Below are 20,277 nucleotides of genomic sequence, written 5' to 3'. Positions count from 1 at the left end.
TCAATGACCAGAAAATACACAAAAACAAGTTCCTGGTAAATGTGTTTTCCATCATGTGCCACATCACTCTTCCTCATACTTACCAGAAATATAACCCATTCATGTAAATAGAGGACAGGTTAATACAAGTCTCTGCTTTCAATAAAACAAGTACATTTCCTTGTAAATTAATATGAAATTTTTCTTTTCTTTTCTTTACAACTGCAATTGTATTTGGTAACTACATATATAATTAAATGCATACTTTAGAATATTAATAAAAAAAAAAAAAATGGTAGCACTTTACAATAAGGTCCCATTAGTTAACATTATTTAACACATTAACTTACATTCACTAACAATTCTTACAGTATTTATTAATTTTTGTTAATGTTTTGGGTTAGGGACCAGGGTTGATTAATTAAAATTGAATTATTCATTGTTAGTTCATGTTAGCTCAGGTCCATTAAATATTATTGACAGATACACCTTTTGAAATGAATAATGAATAATTAGTAAATGTTGAAATTAATGTTAACTTATTATTAATGAATGCTTTAGAAGTATTTTTAATTGTTAGTTCATGTTAACTAATGCCAACAAATGAAACCTTACTGTAAACTGTTTCCAAAATATATAGTTATAATTATTTTTTTTTATTTTACAAAATTAATGTATATTTTACAATATTTGATACTTAAATGTATTATTTTCTAATATGAAATTATGAGTATTGAGAAAAATAGTAAAACATTTATAAAAAATAATAAATTAATACAAATAAAATAGAAAATGGAAGCAGCTAAAACTAAATGAGTATCTAATAAATTTTCGATATTCTAACACATTTTAATTTTTAATATTTCGTGACTAAATATTTAACTTTCATTATCAAGTAATGTTACGACATACATTTAAGTTTTACAATAAAATTGTCACTATTGTATAATTTTTATAAATATATTTTAACTATATATTTTGGAATTGTTTCCTCAATATTCTAATGCATTGTAATAAAATCTTTTTAAAAATCACAGAGAAGCTGCTATGATTATAATATATGTGTGTGTCTCCTAAAATATTCATGATCCCTCATATGAAAATATGACTGTATATACTGTATAAGTTTGAAGTGACTCGTGACATCAGAGGCGGCGCTACACCTTCCAGTTCATTGAAAATCTGCAGGACCTCAGACGCGCCGAATAAATTTCAAAGTAAAAGTCTCTCATAAAGAATAATGAGCCCTCCGCCCACAAAACCCAAGGACATTTCACTCTCTCAGCTGTGCCAACACGGCTGTTAAACAATAAAACTTTCAAATATTTACCGAAGCCTAATAACACAACAACTAAGTGGAAATTATACGGATATGTGAAGGTGTGTCTCCTTTCGCAACCGGAAACAGTGTAGTGTGTGTTAGTGTTAACACGTCAGTACAGATGAACTCATGAGTGAAGCAGGCCGAGAAGTTTCAGGTCAGAAACACACGGGATTTATCTGGATCCTGGATGTTGATTGTTTAATTACAGGCAGAAGGCTTTATCGATACATGATCAGCGCAGGAACACGTTTGGAGAGTCTCAACGGCTGTTTTAGGGAGTTTTGAACAGGCGGAGCGGCGGCGGCTTCTGCTGGTGGAAAATGCCTCTGTTTCCATGGAGGTACTGAAACATGATGCTGAAACATCACAATAACATTTAAATGTTCTATATACGACGTCACAGTCACTTTTAATGCAACACTTGACATTTAGAGTCTTTTGAATAGGAATAATGCATCTCTCCTTGCTGCTTTGACGTACATTTACTCATGTATCATCAATAAGTAATTTCTTGCTGCTTTCAAATAAATGCTGTTCTACTCATTAATGAATCCTGAAGAAGTGTATCACTGTTTTCACAAACAAATATGAAGCAGCAAAAACTGTTTTCAACATTGATAATGACAATGATAAGAACCATTATTAGTAGTTGAGCATTAAATCAGCATATTAGAATGATTTCTGAAGGATCATGTGACACTGAAGACTGGAGTAATGATGCTGAAAATTCAGCTTTGATTTTAACATATATTCAAAATAGAAAATGGTCATTTAAAATTGTAATAATGTTTCGCAATATTACTATTTTTACTATATTGTTGCTCAAATAAATGCAGCCTTGATGAGCATATTAAAAAATCTTATATATATGTGTCTATGTGTATTTATATATATTTATATAGTTTATAAAAATGTTACAGTAGACTGAAAGTCATGGAAATTCACTGGTCAGAAAGTGTGGAAACTGTGTTTGTTTACTGTAGTCTTTCAGAGAATCTTGACAAACACCTTTTATGAAGCCTCTTAATTACAATGTTCTGAATTTATCTTTGGACGCATTCCATCTTTAATGAAGTGTTCAACTAGTTCTTATAATCGCAGACTAATCTGTGGTGTCAGGTAACGCAGTAGGGCACTGGGTTTGAATAGGGTGTAGTTTGTGGCATGTGAGGCGATCCTGCTGCAGGCGAGCTCTGTGCACAAAGACCTTCTGTTGGAATGGGATCAGACTCCTGGGACGAGACCTGAGGAATGCCCAAACGACACACACAGGAGCGTTCACAGTATTATGCAGCAAAGTTACACTTGATTTATTTCCCAAAGACTTGTGTGTTGCATTTCGACCAGGTTTGTTTGCAGAAATGTGACATTTTGGTGTTCTTGCAGATGCGGAAATGCATAAAAATAAATAGCATAATTTTGTTCATAATCTACTCTATCTCTCTTCCCTTCAGTTTGTGTTTGTGTGCGGCGCTGTGCGTTCTGCCGGCGGTGCGAGCGGATGCTGAAGATGCTTCACTGCTGGGCGGCTGGCAGGACGTGTGGCTCTTCCGCTTGTTCCTCAATGTTTTGGGCTACGCCACCATCATCATCCCTGGATATTTCCTAATCAGCTACTTCAAACGAATCAATTATCTAGAAACAGGTTTGTTGGAGTTTCTCACTTTTGTTTCATTTCCAGACCCAAATGTCGTGTAGTCATGTACTGCATTTTTGTAAAAACAAAAAGGTTCCATTTGTTATAATTAGTTAACATGAACTAACAATGAAAAATAAGTTATTTATCAATCCAAGTAGTTAATTTCAACATTTACTAATGCATTATTAAAACTAATGTTAACATAGATTCATAAATTCTGTAAATTCTGCTCATTGTTAGTTGAAGGGGTCCTGTTGTGCTTTTTTCCATGTTCATCTTTCTTTAGTGTGTATGTTGCTGTTTGAGCCTGAAAAAGCTCTAGAAAGTCCCTCCAGCAGGAGTTATTTTCTATTTCAGTGTCACTGTTTCTGAACTCCTTGAAATGCCTCCTTTGTAGTCTTGAGTTTTCTTCCAGGAACGAAAACGTCACAATATTCCTCATTTAAAAGGGACCTATTATGCAAAATTCACTTTTGCACGGTTGTGTTGGCAGTGTGTGTACACAACCACCCTATAATGATAAAAATCCAACCAGCCGTTTCCAGATCCCTGGCAGTGTGACATCACATTAGCCCACAGGCCCCGTCCACGAATGTTGACAGACGTTTTAACATAGAACCGCCCTGAGCGAGTTTACACAGTCCGCCATTGCTGCACTGACGAGAACGTCTCCCAAGCGTTTTAGGTGTTCTGTAGCTGGATGGATTAATCCACATAGCTCTCTCCATTTACTCCCTAAATCTGCTGAAGACGAGGTGAATTCTTTTTTTCTTTAGAAGAAAATGCTCCCTCAACTCTACCGAAATTCGTTTATGTCTGCGCGAATCATTTCACACCGGACTGCTTTGTGAAGGAATATCAATACAAAGGGACAATACAGAGGTTGTGCTAAAAATGTGTTACTCAAGGATAGATCAGTAAACTGTTTGTGATCCAGCTTACAGCCTCCAGAGTGATACTGGATACGGCAGTAATGAAGGTGAGAGCACTTTATTACAGTTCATCGGAGTTGATTTACGGATCTAAAGTTTACCAGTTTATTAAGCACCACCCGAAAAGGCATAAGGACTTTATATATTGTTTACTGTTAGTTGTAACGAGTGTTTCTGTGTGCTTCGCTGTGTATCTTCATGATAATGCAAGGAGAGTTTATGGATAATATTTTAATGCACACTTGCACTGTGTTTTATTAAGCGCTTACAGTGATTTTCTAAAGTGAAAATGGACGCTTCATCTTTTGTGTGAAGTACAATAAACGTTATAAAACCCATCGGTAAAGTTGAACGGGGTTCGGTACAACCGGCTTGTGCTAATACAGTGGATAAAAGCAAGAAGACAATATAAGTTATAACCGTAATTAAACTAAACTATACCTGTTCTATCTCCATGCAGCATATATTCGCAGTTTCTGACATTATAGTGCATCCTGACTGACTCCTGACACCGGAGTTCTTGAAGCTCCGCCCTCTTAGGCCGAGTGCAGCAGCTCATTTGCATTTAAAGGGCCCACACTGAAATGGCGTGTTTTTGCTCAACTCCAAAAAGTGGCAATTTTAACATGCTATAAAAAATGATTGTCCCGAGGTAAAAATTAGCATAGCTGCTGTTCATAACATTAAGCAAAGATAGTCATGTGCAATTGATCTGATATGAGATGGATTATGTGAATGCTTGGCTGAAGAGATGTGTCTTTAATCTAGATTTAAACTGGGTGAGCGAGTCTGAGCCCCGAACATTATCAGGAAGGCTATTCCAGAGTTTAGGAGCCAAATGTGAAAACGCTCTCCCTCCTTTAGAGGACTTAGCTATCCTAGGTACAACCAGAAGTCCAGAGTTTTGTGATGTTAAAGAGCGTGAAGGATTGTAGGGCGATAGAAGATCGGTTAAGTACACAGGAGCTAAACCATTTAGAGCCTTATAGGTCATTAGCAGTACTTTATGATCAATACGGAACTTAATAGGTAACCAGTGAAGAGATGATAAAATTGGTGTTATATGATCATATTTTCTTGACCTGGTAAGAACTCTAGCAGCTGCATTTTGTACCAATTGTAGCTTGTTTATTGAGGAAGCAGGGCAACCAGCTAGTAATGCATTACAGTAATCTAGTCTAGACGTCATGAAAGCATGAACTAACTTTTCTGCATCTGAAACAGATAACATATTCCGTATCTTAGCAATGTTTCTGAGGTGGAAGAAGGCTGTTTTTGTAACATATGAAATATGATTTTCAAAGGACAAGTTGCTGTCTAATATAACACCCAGGTCTTTAACTGTCGAGGATGGAGTAACAGTACATCCTTCTAAATGCAGATTGTAGTCTGAGAGATTCTGTGTACAGGTTTTTGGCCCAATAAGTAATACTTCAGTCTTATCTGAATTTAACAGAAGAAAATTACTAGTCATCCAATGTTTTACTTCTTTAACACACTCTGTCAGATTGGATAATTTAGAGATTTCATCTGGTTGTGTTGAAATATATAAGTGAGTATCATCAGCATAGCAGTGGAAACTAATTCCATGTCTTCCTATAATATTACCAAGTGGCAGCATGTATATTGAAAATAGCAGAGGGCCTAACACAGATCCTTGCGGCACTCCATAATTTACTATCGTTATCTTAGATTTTTCCCCGTTTAAATAAACAAAACAGAGCGTTACTGAGAGGAGCTGCAACAATGGAGAATATGGGGAAAAATAATTTTTTTTTTGAACATTGAAGCATAAAAACATATTCTAGTAGAGCCTAAAACAAAGTAAACACTAAAAGGTCCCCTTTAATTTTAGTTAATGCATTAACAAGTAGGACTTTTTAATGTAAAGTGTTACCAAATTTATTTATTTTTTTATATATATAGCTGCTTGCACCAAAATGGTCATAATTTGGTTTTCATTACCATGTTCCATCCTCTCAGTTAAGTAAATTTGTATTTCAACACAGCTTAAAGTCACCTACACAATATTTGATCAACTCCCGTGTTCAAAAACGGACTGTTTGCAGAATGTGCTTGACAAACCTGATTCTTTACACGCTGCTCATGTTTCTGTAGGCCGTGGGATTTGCTTTCCTCTCATAAAGACGTGTGTGTTTGGGAATGAATCTAAAACTGGACTGCTGGATGATGTTTCAACGGCGGCCAGAAACGACTCTGAATCCAGTTCATCAGCTCGACAGGCCTTCAAATTGATCTTCTGTGCTGCTGGACTCCAGGTAATGTCCCTGTGTTACATGTCAATTTGACGCCACTGAATAATTTAACTGTGTGCATAAGTTAAGTCTTCATCTGTTTTGTGCATCATCCAGGCGTCATACCTGACATGGGGCGTCCTTCAGGAGCGGGTGATGACGCGCTCCTACGGCGCCACGGAGGTGGAAGGCAGCGGCGAGCGCTTTAAAGATTCCCAGTTTCTGGTGTTCATGAACCGCATTCTGGCCTTGACGGTGTCTGGCCTGTGGTGCGTCCTGTTCAAACAGCCCCGCCATGGTGCGCCCATGTACAAATACTCCTTCGCTTCACTGTCGAACATCCTCAGCAGCTGGTGCCAGTATGAAGCGCTCAAATACATCAGCTTTCCCACGCAGGTACAGCATTGCATTCTGGGTACATTAGCAATATGAACATATGAAGTACGTAGCAATATGAACATATGGTCACATTTCAGTCCAATATCAAAAATAAAAGAAAAAGTATATCATCAGAAGTGTACTGTTTTTCACTGATACTTACCCTGAATTCTCATTTACAATAATCCATTTATTCATTTAACTTTTGGGTCATTCCTTGTCAAATCAAACTTCCCCGGATCATTTTTTATTTTTTTATTTTGTTAATATTTTTTCTGAAGAAAGACAAACATAAATAGTGATGAAAGGCAAAATATTAAATGTCACAGATGAATATTTACGGAGTAATCCACAATTTTGTAGAGGGGGGTCAAAATGACAATTTTCACCTGAGATTTGGAGCCAAATTAGAGGTGGGCGAAAATGACTTTAGAAAGATGGCAGCTTCATTATTTTATTTTTACACGGAGATTGGTAGGTCTATTAGTAAAATCTGTTGACTTTAGCAATCTTTGTTTCATTATATGCCAACGGTGACTATTCAAAAATGGGAAAAAGCGCATTTCTTGTCTTTTTTTCCAAAGTTGGCATGCCTGTAACTCAAGAAGTATTAAGGATATCTTAATATCTGTTTAGCTTTTGGTTCTTAACAAACTTTTCTTTTGGTGTCTTAATTTTAAAGGCCCTCGATGGTTCAATCCCAGAGATATTGGGATCTCAATATGGCTCCACGGAATAAATTGTTGAATTGTACACATTTTTAGTGGTCAAAAACCAATTGTGGGTCTCTTTTCATACTGATACTTTTCTTTTAAAGAGGAATATCTGAACAACAAATAATGTTAAAACTAGAAATGCATCTTCTTTCCTTCTGTCAAAACAACTGCATTGAACATACCAGTTTTAACTATATTTCAGTGCCATTAATACACTGAAATGGTCAAGTTGAGGCACATTAACTTGCTCGCAATAGTTTATTTGTAAGATTCTATATTTGAATCAGTTTCAGGGAAATTTGGAAGAAGGGGTTTTGTTTATTTCAACTGATTCTGGAGCTACCAAGAGTTGACCTGGGGAGAGCAACCGCACCGCCATAAGAGGCACAAAACTTTTAAAGCTCTATTAACTCTTGGTAAGAACCAGAATCTAAAAGGATATTGAGATATCTTGAATACTTCTTGAGTTACAGGCATGGAAACTTTGGAAAAAAAAAATATTTGTGGTACTCAGACAGGAATGTTGATCTGTTTTGCAAACAAGATATACAAGAATTTCTAGTGTCAACATTATTTCTTCAGACATTCCTCTTTAAGAATAAAGAATCAGCAAAGTGACCCACATGTACAGTTTACCAATTTACTGACTGACCCACATTGAAATTCCCATATTTCTGGGATTGAACCATATAGAGCCTTTAAAATGAAGATACTAAAAGAAAGGTTTAAGAACCAAAAGATATTAAGATATCTTTAAAACTTCTTGAGTTGCAGACATACCGACTTTGGAAAACAAACCAAGAAAAGGGGGTTCTCCCCATTTTTGAACTGTCACCGTTGGCATATAATGCAACAAAAATGGCTGAAGTCAACAGATTTTACTAATAGATCTAACAATCTCTGAATAAAATTAAAATAATGAAGCTGCCATCTTTCTAAAGTCATTTTCGCCCACCTGACATTTGGCTCCAAAAATTTCAGGTGAAAATTGTCACTCTACAAAATAGTGGATTACTCAGTAAATGTTCATCCATGGCATTTAATATTTTGGCTTTCATCACTATTTATGTTAGTCTTTCTTAAAAATTTGATTCAGAATGACCTTTTTTTCCCATTATGATGTATAAGAAATTCCCAATATTCTCATTTGTGATATTAATTACATACTCAGTAGTATAATTGCTTTTATATATATATATATATATATATTTTTTTTTTATTAAAGTGTAATTAAATTTATTATTATTACTAATTAAAATCATGAAGGCAGTATAACAAATATTACCAATGATGAAAAAAATACAATTTAAATTAACTGGCGTAGCATTAAACTATAAACAAAAAAACAAACAAACAAAAAAACAACAACATTTCAGTTATGAAAATTGTTTGTTTTTTATGGTATGCATTAGGGGTGGCACAGTACATGAAAAAACACCCGAACCGTTCGGTTCGCTTGTCTCGGTTCGGTTCATGTGTGCGTTGCACGGTTCGACGCATGCGCAATGTAGCCCCGTGCTCAGACAGTTTCACGCGAACATACATATAGACAGTAAAAGTGGAGTAAGGAGTGCTGCAGAAATGGCAAGTGGAGGAGATAATGAAGGCTGCCCGGAGTTGGCGGATGCGCCCGCGTCGTTCAAATCCGGTATGTGGGAACATTTTGGATTTCATGTTACTTACGATGACAACGGAAATAAAACAGTAGATAGAACTGCGACTGTGTGCAAGCATTGGGCAAAATGCATTCAATATGCTAATGGAAACACTTCTAATATGACAGTTCATTTGAGAAGACATCACGCCAATGTGTCGATAAGCACAAACAGGAGAGAGCCGGTTAGGAAACAACTTCTACTGTCCGCAGTATTTAAGCAATATATATATACAGTGGCACTTTAATCTCTAGTTTCCAAATACTGCACTTTAATTTCAAGTGAAAGAAATGTATCCTCACTCTCAGGGAATAGAAGCATTGTTTATACTGTTTTTGTGTTAAGATGGTTAAACTTATGCTTGACTTTATGATTATGGCCTTTGCTATTGTTATAGCCTCATTATATTATGTTATTACATTATATTATATATTTATCTTTAAAGTATTTTGACTTGTTTAAAAGACAGAGCTTTAAGAGTTCCTCTCTTTTTCTTTTAAAATATATTTTTTTTGTAAGAGCTACACTGAAGTTGGCAGTTTGATAAATGCAAGTTAATTTCAATCTTTGTGTGCTAAAAAGGCACAAGTTCCTGTAGAGATAACAATACACATTCTCCTTTTTTTTTGCCAAATAAACTAAAAGCATGTCATCATCAATGTCTTCTCTCTTGCTGTATCAAAATCTCACCTAGCTTTTACTCAGAGATGGTCCCAATAATGTGCTTAAAGTCAAGTCAAATTCAGTTAGTGCATGATTACATTACGAAAATGTTAATACTGTATCCTAAATTGTGGATAATTAAGCCAATAAGCTATATATCATATGCTGAAGGAAATTTCTGGAGTGTTAAAGATTAAAAGAAAAAATAACAACAAGAACCGTATAGAACCGAAAACCGTGACCCTAAAACCGTGATACGAACCGAACTGTGGGTTTTGTGAACCGTGCCACCCCTAGTATGCATTATGTTAATGTAAATTTGGGCTTCAGTTTCTCAATGTAAAATATAATTTCTTTTGATTTTGGATTATTAAAGTTAATTACAACCTGGACATGTTAATGAGCGCTTTTGTGAGATTCATCCTAATAATGTAGTTATTTAACATATATTTTCATGTGTATGATAAATCTGTGCAATCACACAATACATCTTTGTGCCCATATCAGTGTCAGACAATATTTGCATTTCTTTCAAATCTTGGCACTGATCTAAGTGAAAGCAGATCATATCGGTGTTTCATTGTACCAATTCAAACAAAACTAAACTAGACAAGACTTTTTTCATGAAATGTTATAAAATTGCATTTTGATTCCTTGCTTTATTATTTTGTTTAAAATGTTATTTTGCATTGCATTTAGTTTGTATTTATTTAAACACATTCTTAAAATATAACTGATTAAAACAGAATTAAACCGTATAGATTTGTAATAATCATCATGTTTATTGTCCATGTGCGTACTACATATCAGTTTCTGGTGACTTTTTCGACTTTGAAATGGAGGTATTTTTTCGCGTCAGGTTCAGGCGTGTGATTGACAGCTCAGCTTGCAGTCAAATGTTTTCATGATGTTTTCATCACAGGTGTTGGCCAAGGCCTCTAAGGTGATTCCCGTGATGCTGATGGGCAAGATTGTCTCGCACAAGAGCTACGAGTACTGGGAATACTTGACCTGCCGTGCTGATCTCTGTGGGCGTCAGCATGTTCCTGCTGTCCAGCTCCACCGGCAAACATCCGTCCACCGTCACCACCTTCTCCGGCGTCATCATCCTCGGAGGATACATTGTGTTCGACAGCTTCACCTCCAACTGGCAGGACAACCTCTTCAAATACAAGATGTCGTCGGTGCAGATGATGTTCGGCGTGAATCTCTTCTCCTGCCTCTTCACGGTCGGCTCTCTGCTGGAACAGGGCGCCTTCTTCGACTCGCTCGCCTTCATGACGCGCCACTCCGAGTTCGCTTTCCACGCCGTGCTGCTGTCCGTCTGCTCCGCGTGCGGACAGCTTTTCATCTTCTACACCATCGCGCAGTTCGGCGCGGCCGTCTTCACCATCATCATGACTCTACGGCAGGCCATCGCCATCCTCCTGTCCTGCTTCCTCTACGGTCATGCCGTCACCATGGTGGGCGGCTTCGGGGTGGCCGTGGTCTTCCTCGCCCTTTTCCTCCGCGTCTACGCCCGCAGCCGCATGAAGAAGACCAGCAAGCGGGTGACGCAAACGCCGGTTCAGAAGGTCTAGATGAACAGCAGTCGTTCGGATGTGTACAGATGCCACATTTTCGTGGTTTAATTTGTCCTTTTTGTTTTCTGCAAAACTGTGGGTTTGTATTTTGTAAGGTCAAAAGGTACAGAAAGGGATTACGCTGTATTTCAAAGGGATTTTGGCTCGGCACTTGTGTCTTTGTGTGGGAAATGACTTCACGAGCCATCGAGAGAACACAGACTGGTCAGTGAGTGCTGAGCCTTTGATATCTTTGTAATTTGGTACTGAAATACGTTCGGTTTTTCTATTTAAAGTTTGCTTTAAGAAGTTGTCCGAGAGGAATACGAGATGTTGTTCCGGTAGAGATGCTTTAGGAGTGTCTGTGCCACTTGTCTACTTACCCATCCATCTGTTCTCATCATATTTGGGTCATATTTCACTACAAAAACAAATAGAATGTAATAATAAAATGTAGTAAACACACGTTAGTGTAGCCTTTTTTCAAGAATCATTACCTTTTTTGCATTATCACATTATTTTCGTGAAAAATAAGTAGATTTTCTGCCCAAATCATCTTATTGTTATTAATATTATATTTTTATTATTTGTATTATTTTTCAAAATATTTTATTATTATTATTAATACAATAATTGTCACTGTTTTAACATAATCATACTGTAATGCAATATTTTTATTTTTGTGTGAAAATACGACCGAGGAATACATCCTCAATGACTACGTTTACATGTGCACCAATAATGCGATTTATTTCTAATAATCAGAGAAAGGACTTAATCGTATGCACCCTCATAATTAGATTATAATGGGTTTTTGGCAATATTGCAATTAAACTTTACCTCATGTAAACAATACTTAGATCAAACTAATGGGATTAAGCTCATAATTGTAGTAACTCTAATTGCATATGTGGCACACGTCGATTTTAATCGCAATAAAAAGGCATGTAAACACCTTAATCGCATTATTACCGATCTGACCAAAGTACGCATGTGCTCGGACATATGTTGTAATCCCAACTTTGTGAATGAACTCCGTGACATTATTCTGAAGTTTTCCATCCACTCCGAATCGCTAAACTCTCTTAAAGGTAGGGTAGCGTTAGGCAATTTCGGAGACACTAACAATAGCAAGCTAGCTTTGAAAGCATTAGATCCCACCTTCCCTTCAGAGCGTCTCCAAAGCCACGCCTCCTTCAAAAACACATGAATGCGCATGAACGCGAGTATGCAAAGCGTCACGAGAGACGATGTTAAATTACCTCATGCTGCATATTCATTTCGCCGTTGCCAGAAAAATGCCTAAATGGGTTGCCATTTTAATGACTGTCTGTTTACAACTCTGCATAGCCTCATGAAATGCGCTGATGACGTGTGAAGTCTGCGCAAGTGGAGGTATGGAAATACATACGTTGACAGGCAGGTAGGACATCATATCTTTGCATTCGGACCGTTTGCAATGATAATTTTTTTTTTGTCCTGAGACTTCCACAGAAGATATATGTACATGTTTTAATATTTAGACCACTTCTATTATTGATTGCTATGAGGATATGAAGAGAGTTTCAACCAGAATAACAAAAAGTGTTTATGGAAATAGTTGCCGACCCTACCTTTAACACAATTATCTTCATCCATAGACGGTGAAAGCGACGACAGCGTAGGCAACTATTGTTTTTGTGACCGATTAAAACTGTACACTGTTCATCACCGTGTCGAATAATATCCAATGCGTCCATGGAAATGTGTTTTGCATTTGACGTAAGTGGATTAAAACCAGTAACACCTACTGTATGTGAGTTCATCATTTGTGCATTGCATTAGGTTATGTGAAGAATGGCGGTAAAATAGCCTCATTTCTTAGTGAATAATCAGAATAATGAAAACTGAATGTAATCGGTAGGAAAGAGTTTGGCTCGTGTCATGTAAACATCTTACTGCGATGAAGTCCTTACTCTGTTTATTCTAAAAATCACATTATTGGTGCTAGAGCTGCACGATTAATCGTTAAAAGATTTCGATTCAAACACTCACACCATCTTATTCCTAAATGACAACGATTTGCCTCTATTAAACCTTTGACAAGTACGATCACAGCGAACATTCAGATCTGCGTTCTGATCCAGAGAGAGCAGTTGTCTTTGACCTATAGCTATGAAACAATTCATGTTATAACAGAAGTACTGGGATAAAAGTTTATAGTTTGGATATAAACACTGATGTCTACAGTAGCGATCAAAATTGAGTAAATCACCTATTGAAAGTAACTTGGCGCTTCAAATAACGATTATCAATTACATAGTTACACCAGTAGGTGGCGACAAGTGACTGTTAGAAATGTATTTATTGAATCATTCATTCAAGAGATTTGTTGATTCATCCAGTAAGGTAACAAGTGAAGTCTTTATGAGTGAGTCATTGAATCATTCACTCAATGCGATTTTTAAAAAAAATAATACATTCAAATTAATTAAATTTTTTAAAAATAGGCTAGACTGCAGCAATTAATATTTAGTCAAAACCTCTAGTAAATTACGTTATTTTGTTGAGTTGTTTATTTCAAAAATGTCGGAGAATCGTGATCTCTATTTTAAACCAAAAAAAAATCATGATTCTCAAATTCTCCAGAGTCGTGCAGCTAACTAATAACTAATTTGGCAGTTAAATGGCTCATATCTCAAATGTTTTTTCCCCCGTCTTATTCCTGCTGTCAGGTGTGCTGTTGTTGTTGGTTATATGGCGTATCTGTCATATCAAACCAGCATCCATAAACCACCAGTGCCTGTTTGATAAATCTGAGGAATAGGCTTTGTGTCGAATCATTTAAAATCATTGATACAGTGTTTACAGATTACACAGTTTAAAATAGTGAATATGGCTAGTTTGGGTTTTTGAAATGAACACATTAGTCCTTGTGTAAGTCAATACTTTTGTCTTTTGATTTTGGGGTGAAATATGAGCTGAACCAGTTCTTGACAGGTTTTGCGAGATTCACTCTGAAACACATTTTTTAAGCAGGTTTGACTGTGTCAGGTGTGTCTTTCAAGCATTTTTATAACACATACCCTTATTATGACATTATAATCAAACATGTTAAAGGCAACGTTCATCTATGCACTAAAGATGTCATTTACTTTCCCTCATGTTGCACCAAACTCGTATTTCTTTTCCATAAAGAAACCATCATACCATCATTTATGGACGTCTTGTATGGCTTCGTTGTATTGGAATAAAGCATGACTTTTCTGCCTAATTCTGCCTTTTAAGTCATACGAGTTTAGAATGACATGAGGGTGAGTAATGATGACAGAATGTTCATATTTTGCTGAACTGTCTCTTTAAGAGGCGTGGCTTCTGTCAGTTTAGTTTGTGGAACGGGATTGTTCGGCGGTTTTCCCGGTTAGATGAGGAAGACACTGAAAAATGTCACACGTGTTTGTAAGAGCCTGAAAGGGAAGTTCCACACTATGAGTCTGTTCATATTTCTATTAATTATCTACCATAAAAATATATACAGATGTGTACGCTTAAGTAAAAGCCACCAATCCAGTTTAACAGTGTGGTCCGGTTCACACAGGTGTTTATTTTTTGGTTGAAGGAGATTTGAACAAATTTGCTCTGGAGGTTCACAATACTAATGACGTCCGTTTCATTTATATTGTTGAAACAAATATAACCTTTTTTCATTATGTTGAAGGTTATTCTTAGAGAAACTACCTAATAACCGTTTTCTTTTTGGTCTTTTTAAGGGGTTAAACTTTTTTTCTTTTTCTTTTTTTTAAAGTTTATTTTCTGTTATTGTTTTTTTATTTGCACGTGCAATAATAATCTGCCTTCTATCATGCTTGTTTACCAAAATATTGAGGTGAAATCTCACTTTTGTCCAGAATCTACATCCTTTCGCATGTTACAGAATTATTTTTAAACACTAACCAGGATTAAAACTAACTTTACATTTTACAATAAGGTCCCATTAGTTAAGTTAGTAAAGACATTACATAACATCAACTAACAATGAGCAATACATTTCTTACAGTATTTATTCATCTTTGTTAATGTTAGCTAATAAAAATACAACTGTTTATTGTTAGTTCATGTTCAGGTCTGTTAAATGATAACAAATACAACTTTTGATTTTAATAATGTATTTTTAAATGTTGAAATGAACATTAACTAAGATTAAAAATGCATTAAAAGTATTTTTCATTGTTAGTTTATGTTAAATAATGTTACCTAATGGAACCTTACTGTAAAGTGTTTTTTATTAACACAAATCATCATAATTAAAGCATTACTTATTATATTAGTATTCCTCGTATATAATTAGTAAAGCATTACCAGGTGAACCTCATGAAAACAGGTCGAAGAAAATTTTGATTTATAATGAAAATTAAGCTTATTTTAGGACCATCAAGGTTTTGTTTTTGTTTTGTTTTTTGCATTATGACATTTTCATGACATTTACCATAATGTGTTTTTTTTCCTCATTATTCTATGGAAGTTTGTTTCTGCCACAGAATAAAATAGGCCTTTTTTCTCGCAATTCAGACTTTATTGCTCAGAACTGTGAGATTAAAACTCGCAACTGCAAGTTATAAAGTCTGAATTTCAAGACATAAACTCACAATTGCGAGGAAAAAAAATCAAAAGTACTTTTATTATTTTTTTATTCGGTGGAGGAAACAAGCTTCCATATGATTCTCATACAGGTATCAGCAAATTTGAATTAAATCAGAAAAATTAAATGTGAAATGTATTATTTATTTAAAAAAATAATTTAAACTAAAACATCAGTACTATAAACTGTTCATGTACTAAAATCCATTACAGTATTTTTCACATTATTGGGAAGAATTCTGCTTTATTGTCATGAAAAACTTAATGCTCCTAAATTAACTTTAGGGACAAATTAATGTCTGTTTTTTTTCTTTTTGATTTTAGAGTGAAATATGACCTGAACATGTTCTGTGAGATTCACCTTACCAAGACTGCCATGAGGTTTTGTTTTCTGTCCTCTGTAATATTAATTTCTTGTAAAGGCCCATGAATGTTTGGAAGGTCTTAATGAATCATTTGTCTGTCAGTCTGATCAGATAAATGTGTCGTTTCCTGCCTTTTAATGTGAAGGGATGTGAAGGATGTGTCTGGCTACCTAATTAATAGTCTTATTAACTTTGTTTTAGGGTTCATTTGTTTATATTAGATTAAATTAATTTGATCACATGACCAAACTGTCTCGGATGTGTGTTTCATCCTCATTTTTGTTCTGTTCTGGTTCCTTGTACTCATGATGATGATGTTAAAGTCATCAGCACTGCTAAATTACATGTTATTTTACACGTCATGAAGAGTCTCTTGAGTTTGTGTGTTAATGAGGTCTCTGATATAATATTGAGCTGCAAGCTGATATAAACAAATAAAAGCAGAATCCATCAGTTACAGTCATTTGACCACAAATTCAATCTCGTGCTTGTGTTAAAAAAGAAAACTTCCAGTATCACTGCCAGTAGAAAGATTCAAATCTCAAGAGAAACTATGATTAACTGGAAAGGTATACAAAAATGATTTTATCATAGTCAGAGTCTCTCTCCTTTTTTATGTAATTTTTCAGATGATGAATGAACAGTGAGTTCACTCAAAACCACAGCCTGTGTCTGGGACATTTATGCATGTCTGGTCTTGTACACTAAAAATATTGTATAATATGATTATTATTATTTAGAAATTGGTGTAGAAACCATTTTCACTTAGAAATTGCTAATAAATTTCACAAACAGTCCCTTTATTTTTGGATCACACTTGGTACCTTCATGGTCAAAAGTGACCGAAGCCTCGAAATCAATGTAATATATTTTTGTTCAGTAATATTTTATGATTATTATTTAGAATTTTGAGGGGATTTTATGATACTGTGCAATATTTATACAATATTTTTAGCCATTTTTTCCCCCATTAAAATTAATATTTTGTTTTAAATCATTTTTAATTATTTTTAAATAAATGATGCAATATTTCAGGTTAAAATAAAGTTAAGGCCTTTAACACATCCAAATCATGTCCATGATTCTTTGTATGTTCGCATAGCTTATGCGACAAAAGTCACCAAGTGTTATCCCATTCCGATAAAGTAAAAAAAATTAAAAAAAAATTCAAAAAGTAAAATTTTTGGTCAGTTCTGAGGGTTAAATGCAAAATTTTGAAGTAGAAAGACTGAAATAGTATTTTCTTGTTAAACATACTTGAATAATCTTTGTTGTTTCGAGATATAATTTTATATGTGATGCATTATGTATTAAGTATTTTAATGCATCAGTTATGCCTTGTAATGCACCTTGTAATGCATTGTATGAGCTCATGAATAATTATAACCACAATTATGATACATTACAATACTTATTTATTCATTGTTACACCTTTAGAAGTATAATGCATTAAAACACATGACAAACAACCAACTTCAGATGTAGCAAGGAATCTGCAAATATTGTAATACATTTTAACTTTGGTTGCAATTATTTATGAAAAGATAATGCATTATAACGTACATTATGAATCCCTATATAATGCATTATACAGGCATAAAGTGTTACCATAATGTTTTTTTGCAGTGTAGCTCAAGACAAAACTGCTGAATCATATCATCATAAAAATAACCTTAAACCTTATTAAATGCCTTAATATACCATTATTACCTTAACAAAATGATATTTATATATTTATAACATCAATCAGTCATTCAAACTTTATGTAGCACCAGCACCTTTCAAGGCAGCAAATTAAATGTAATTCAAAGCGATTGATTCAAAATGCAACAATAAATATAAAACTAGACAAATAAAGTTCGTCAAGACAAACTTTGAAGTTGGATTGAGAAAGCCACACCAGAAAGACTGAAAAATGTTAAAAGGTTTGAAGTAGTTTGAAGTTTAAAGTTGTTTTAACGTTCAAAGTTGGAATGTTTTGAAATAAAGTCTATCAGCATGCTAGCATGATATTAGCATGAGTTAGCATTTTGATAACATGATTAGCACATTGTTAGCATGTTGTTAGTGTGATTTAGCACATTGTTAGCATGTTGTTAACATGATTAACACTTTATTAGCATGTTGTTAACATGATTAGCACTTTGTTAGCATGATTTAACATGTTGCTAACATGATTAGCATGTTGCAAGCACGGTTAAATGTTGTTAGCATGATTTAGCATGTTACTAGCTTTTTGCTAACATGATTTATTATTTAGTTTGCTAACATAATTAGCACACTGCTAGCATGATTTTGCACATTGCTAGCATGTTGCTAGCATGATTACCATGTTGCTAGCATGATTTAGCATGTTGTTAGCATGATTAGCACATTGCTAAAAAATTTTACCGTTCCTAGCATGATTTAGCACATTGCCAGTACATTGCTAGTATGATTTAACATGTTGCTAGCATGATTTAACAATGCTAGCATGTTTTTTATGTGACGATAGATAAACCGTAAGCAGTGTTGGGTGTAACGCATTACTAAGTAAATTAAATTGTAAACTGTAAATTGCAATTAAATTAATTCTTGAAAAAGTAAAGGATTGTACTGTTCATTTTTAGGTAATTTAATTACAGTTACTTATAATGTACTTGCGTTACATACTGTAAATTAGTTCAACAGTTCTGTTTAAATCAATATTGAATTTAAAATCTAAATTTGTCGTCTAAAGGTAAAAGTGAACACTGCCTCTTTAAAATCGTTAGCTGTAGTGCAGTTGAGCGCACCAGTTGGCTGCGTAGTCGCTGTCTAAAGATGTCGGCAGAAGCGAGTGGCTGTTTTGCAGAATGGAAATAATCCAATTACTTCACTTTTTTGACACAGATAGGCAAGAACATTACGGTAAAATGTAAACTATGTCCTAGAGAGAAGAAACTGCGCGCGCTCTCTGAGAGACATCTTCAGTCAGCGCGCTCTCGACCAAAGCCTCTCGCGAGTGTCAGATTTTCGCGGTTTATTGCACATAAACGTTCAAATACACACACAGTTATGTCAAAATGCCCGCCTTGGCGTATATTCGCGTTGGTTATGTGAATGTGAACAGCATGTGTAACAGCATATTGTCTCCGTCCATTAGGTCTTAGTGACAGCAGCCTTTAAAACATGCTACTGTCTACTATTGGCTGTCTAAATATAAATGATAAAATCAAACAACTATGCAGAGTTATTTTATATTTGATTATTCAATTTCTGTGGTATTTTTACTTACTACTATTAGACCTACCTGGAAAAAAAATATATAGCATTGTTTTATTTGTATTTTTATATATTTTTACCGTGGTATCGAGTATTGTGCACTTTTGGTGGTATCGGTACCGACTACTAGATTTTTGGTATAGTAACATCCCTATTTGTTACTAAAAAAAATGTAAGTATTATAAAGTAAATAAAAGTATTATAGTATATGTTTTAATACAGTTAAAATGTTTTAAAAAGCTATAAAAGGCTAAACTATTCCATGTTTGACTAAATTATTAAAAGAGTTTCCTTTCTATTGTCTATCCGGTCAAGGTTTATAGGGATTTTAAGAAGTAATTCGTAAGTTACTTATTGAGTAATTAAATTACTTTTCAGACAGAGTAATTAGAAAAGTATTTTAAATACAACATTGATGATGTAACTAGTAATTAATTACTTTTTTGAAGTAACTTACCCAACACTGACCGTAAGTTTAGAAAAGTTATAAAAACTAAACAGTATAACTGCTAAAATGTTGCTTTGCAGTGGCTAAGGTGTTTTAAATAGTTTTTGCATGTTGACATGTGGTTGCTAGGTGGTTCCCCACTGATATTCTGGTCTGTGGGATTTTTATACACATTTTGCAAGCTGCGCGATCAACTCTGATATCATTCTTTGTGCACAAAATGATCAACCCGACGAATGCTGATCTGTTTGGGTGACAGTAGATAAATCATCCGCCAACATCTTCCTCTCAGAGGTCTGTATGCGTCGATAACGCACCACAACTGTTCTCAGACGCTGTAAACAGCAGCCCCTCTTTCAGCCACGCGACGCGACCTTCATGCCAACGCAGAATGTTTACAGTGACACACATGCACATAGACCTAACCTCGATTTCACACACGTCACGGAAAACAAAATGTGTTCTCCACACCTAGAGAGAAAGCCGCGTGTGAGGCTCGGT

The 20,277-nt window shown here is 35.0% G+C and overlaps 1 protein-coding gene across 1 annotated transcript; it reads left to right on the top strand.

Moving 5' to 3' along the window:
* Window positions 1-1,218: 1,218 nt before the first annotated feature.
* Window positions 1,219-11,307, top strand: slc35b2 (solute carrier family 35 member B2). Its single transcript, XM_051874673.1, is given in 7 exon segments — window positions 1,219-1,643; window positions 2,758-2,948; window positions 3,880-3,921; window positions 5,993-6,153; window positions 6,247-6,525; window positions 10,464-10,553; window positions 10,555-11,307. Coding segments are annotated over 7 exon segments (1,350 nt in total). The 5' UTR covers window positions 1,219-1,623; the 3' UTR covers window positions 11,122-11,307.
* Window positions 11,308-20,277: the final 8,970 nt, after the last annotated feature.

The sequence above is a fragment of the Ctenopharyngodon idella genome, chromosome 20, assembly GCF_019924925.1.
Source record: "Ctenopharyngodon idella isolate HZGC_01 chromosome 20, HZGC01, whole genome shotgun sequence".
NCBI lineage: Eukaryota > Metazoa > Chordata > Actinopteri > Cypriniformes > Xenocyprididae > Ctenopharyngodon > Ctenopharyngodon idella.
Note: the sequence above shows the minus strand (reverse complement) of the source record. Positions and strands in the feature narration are given on the sequence as shown.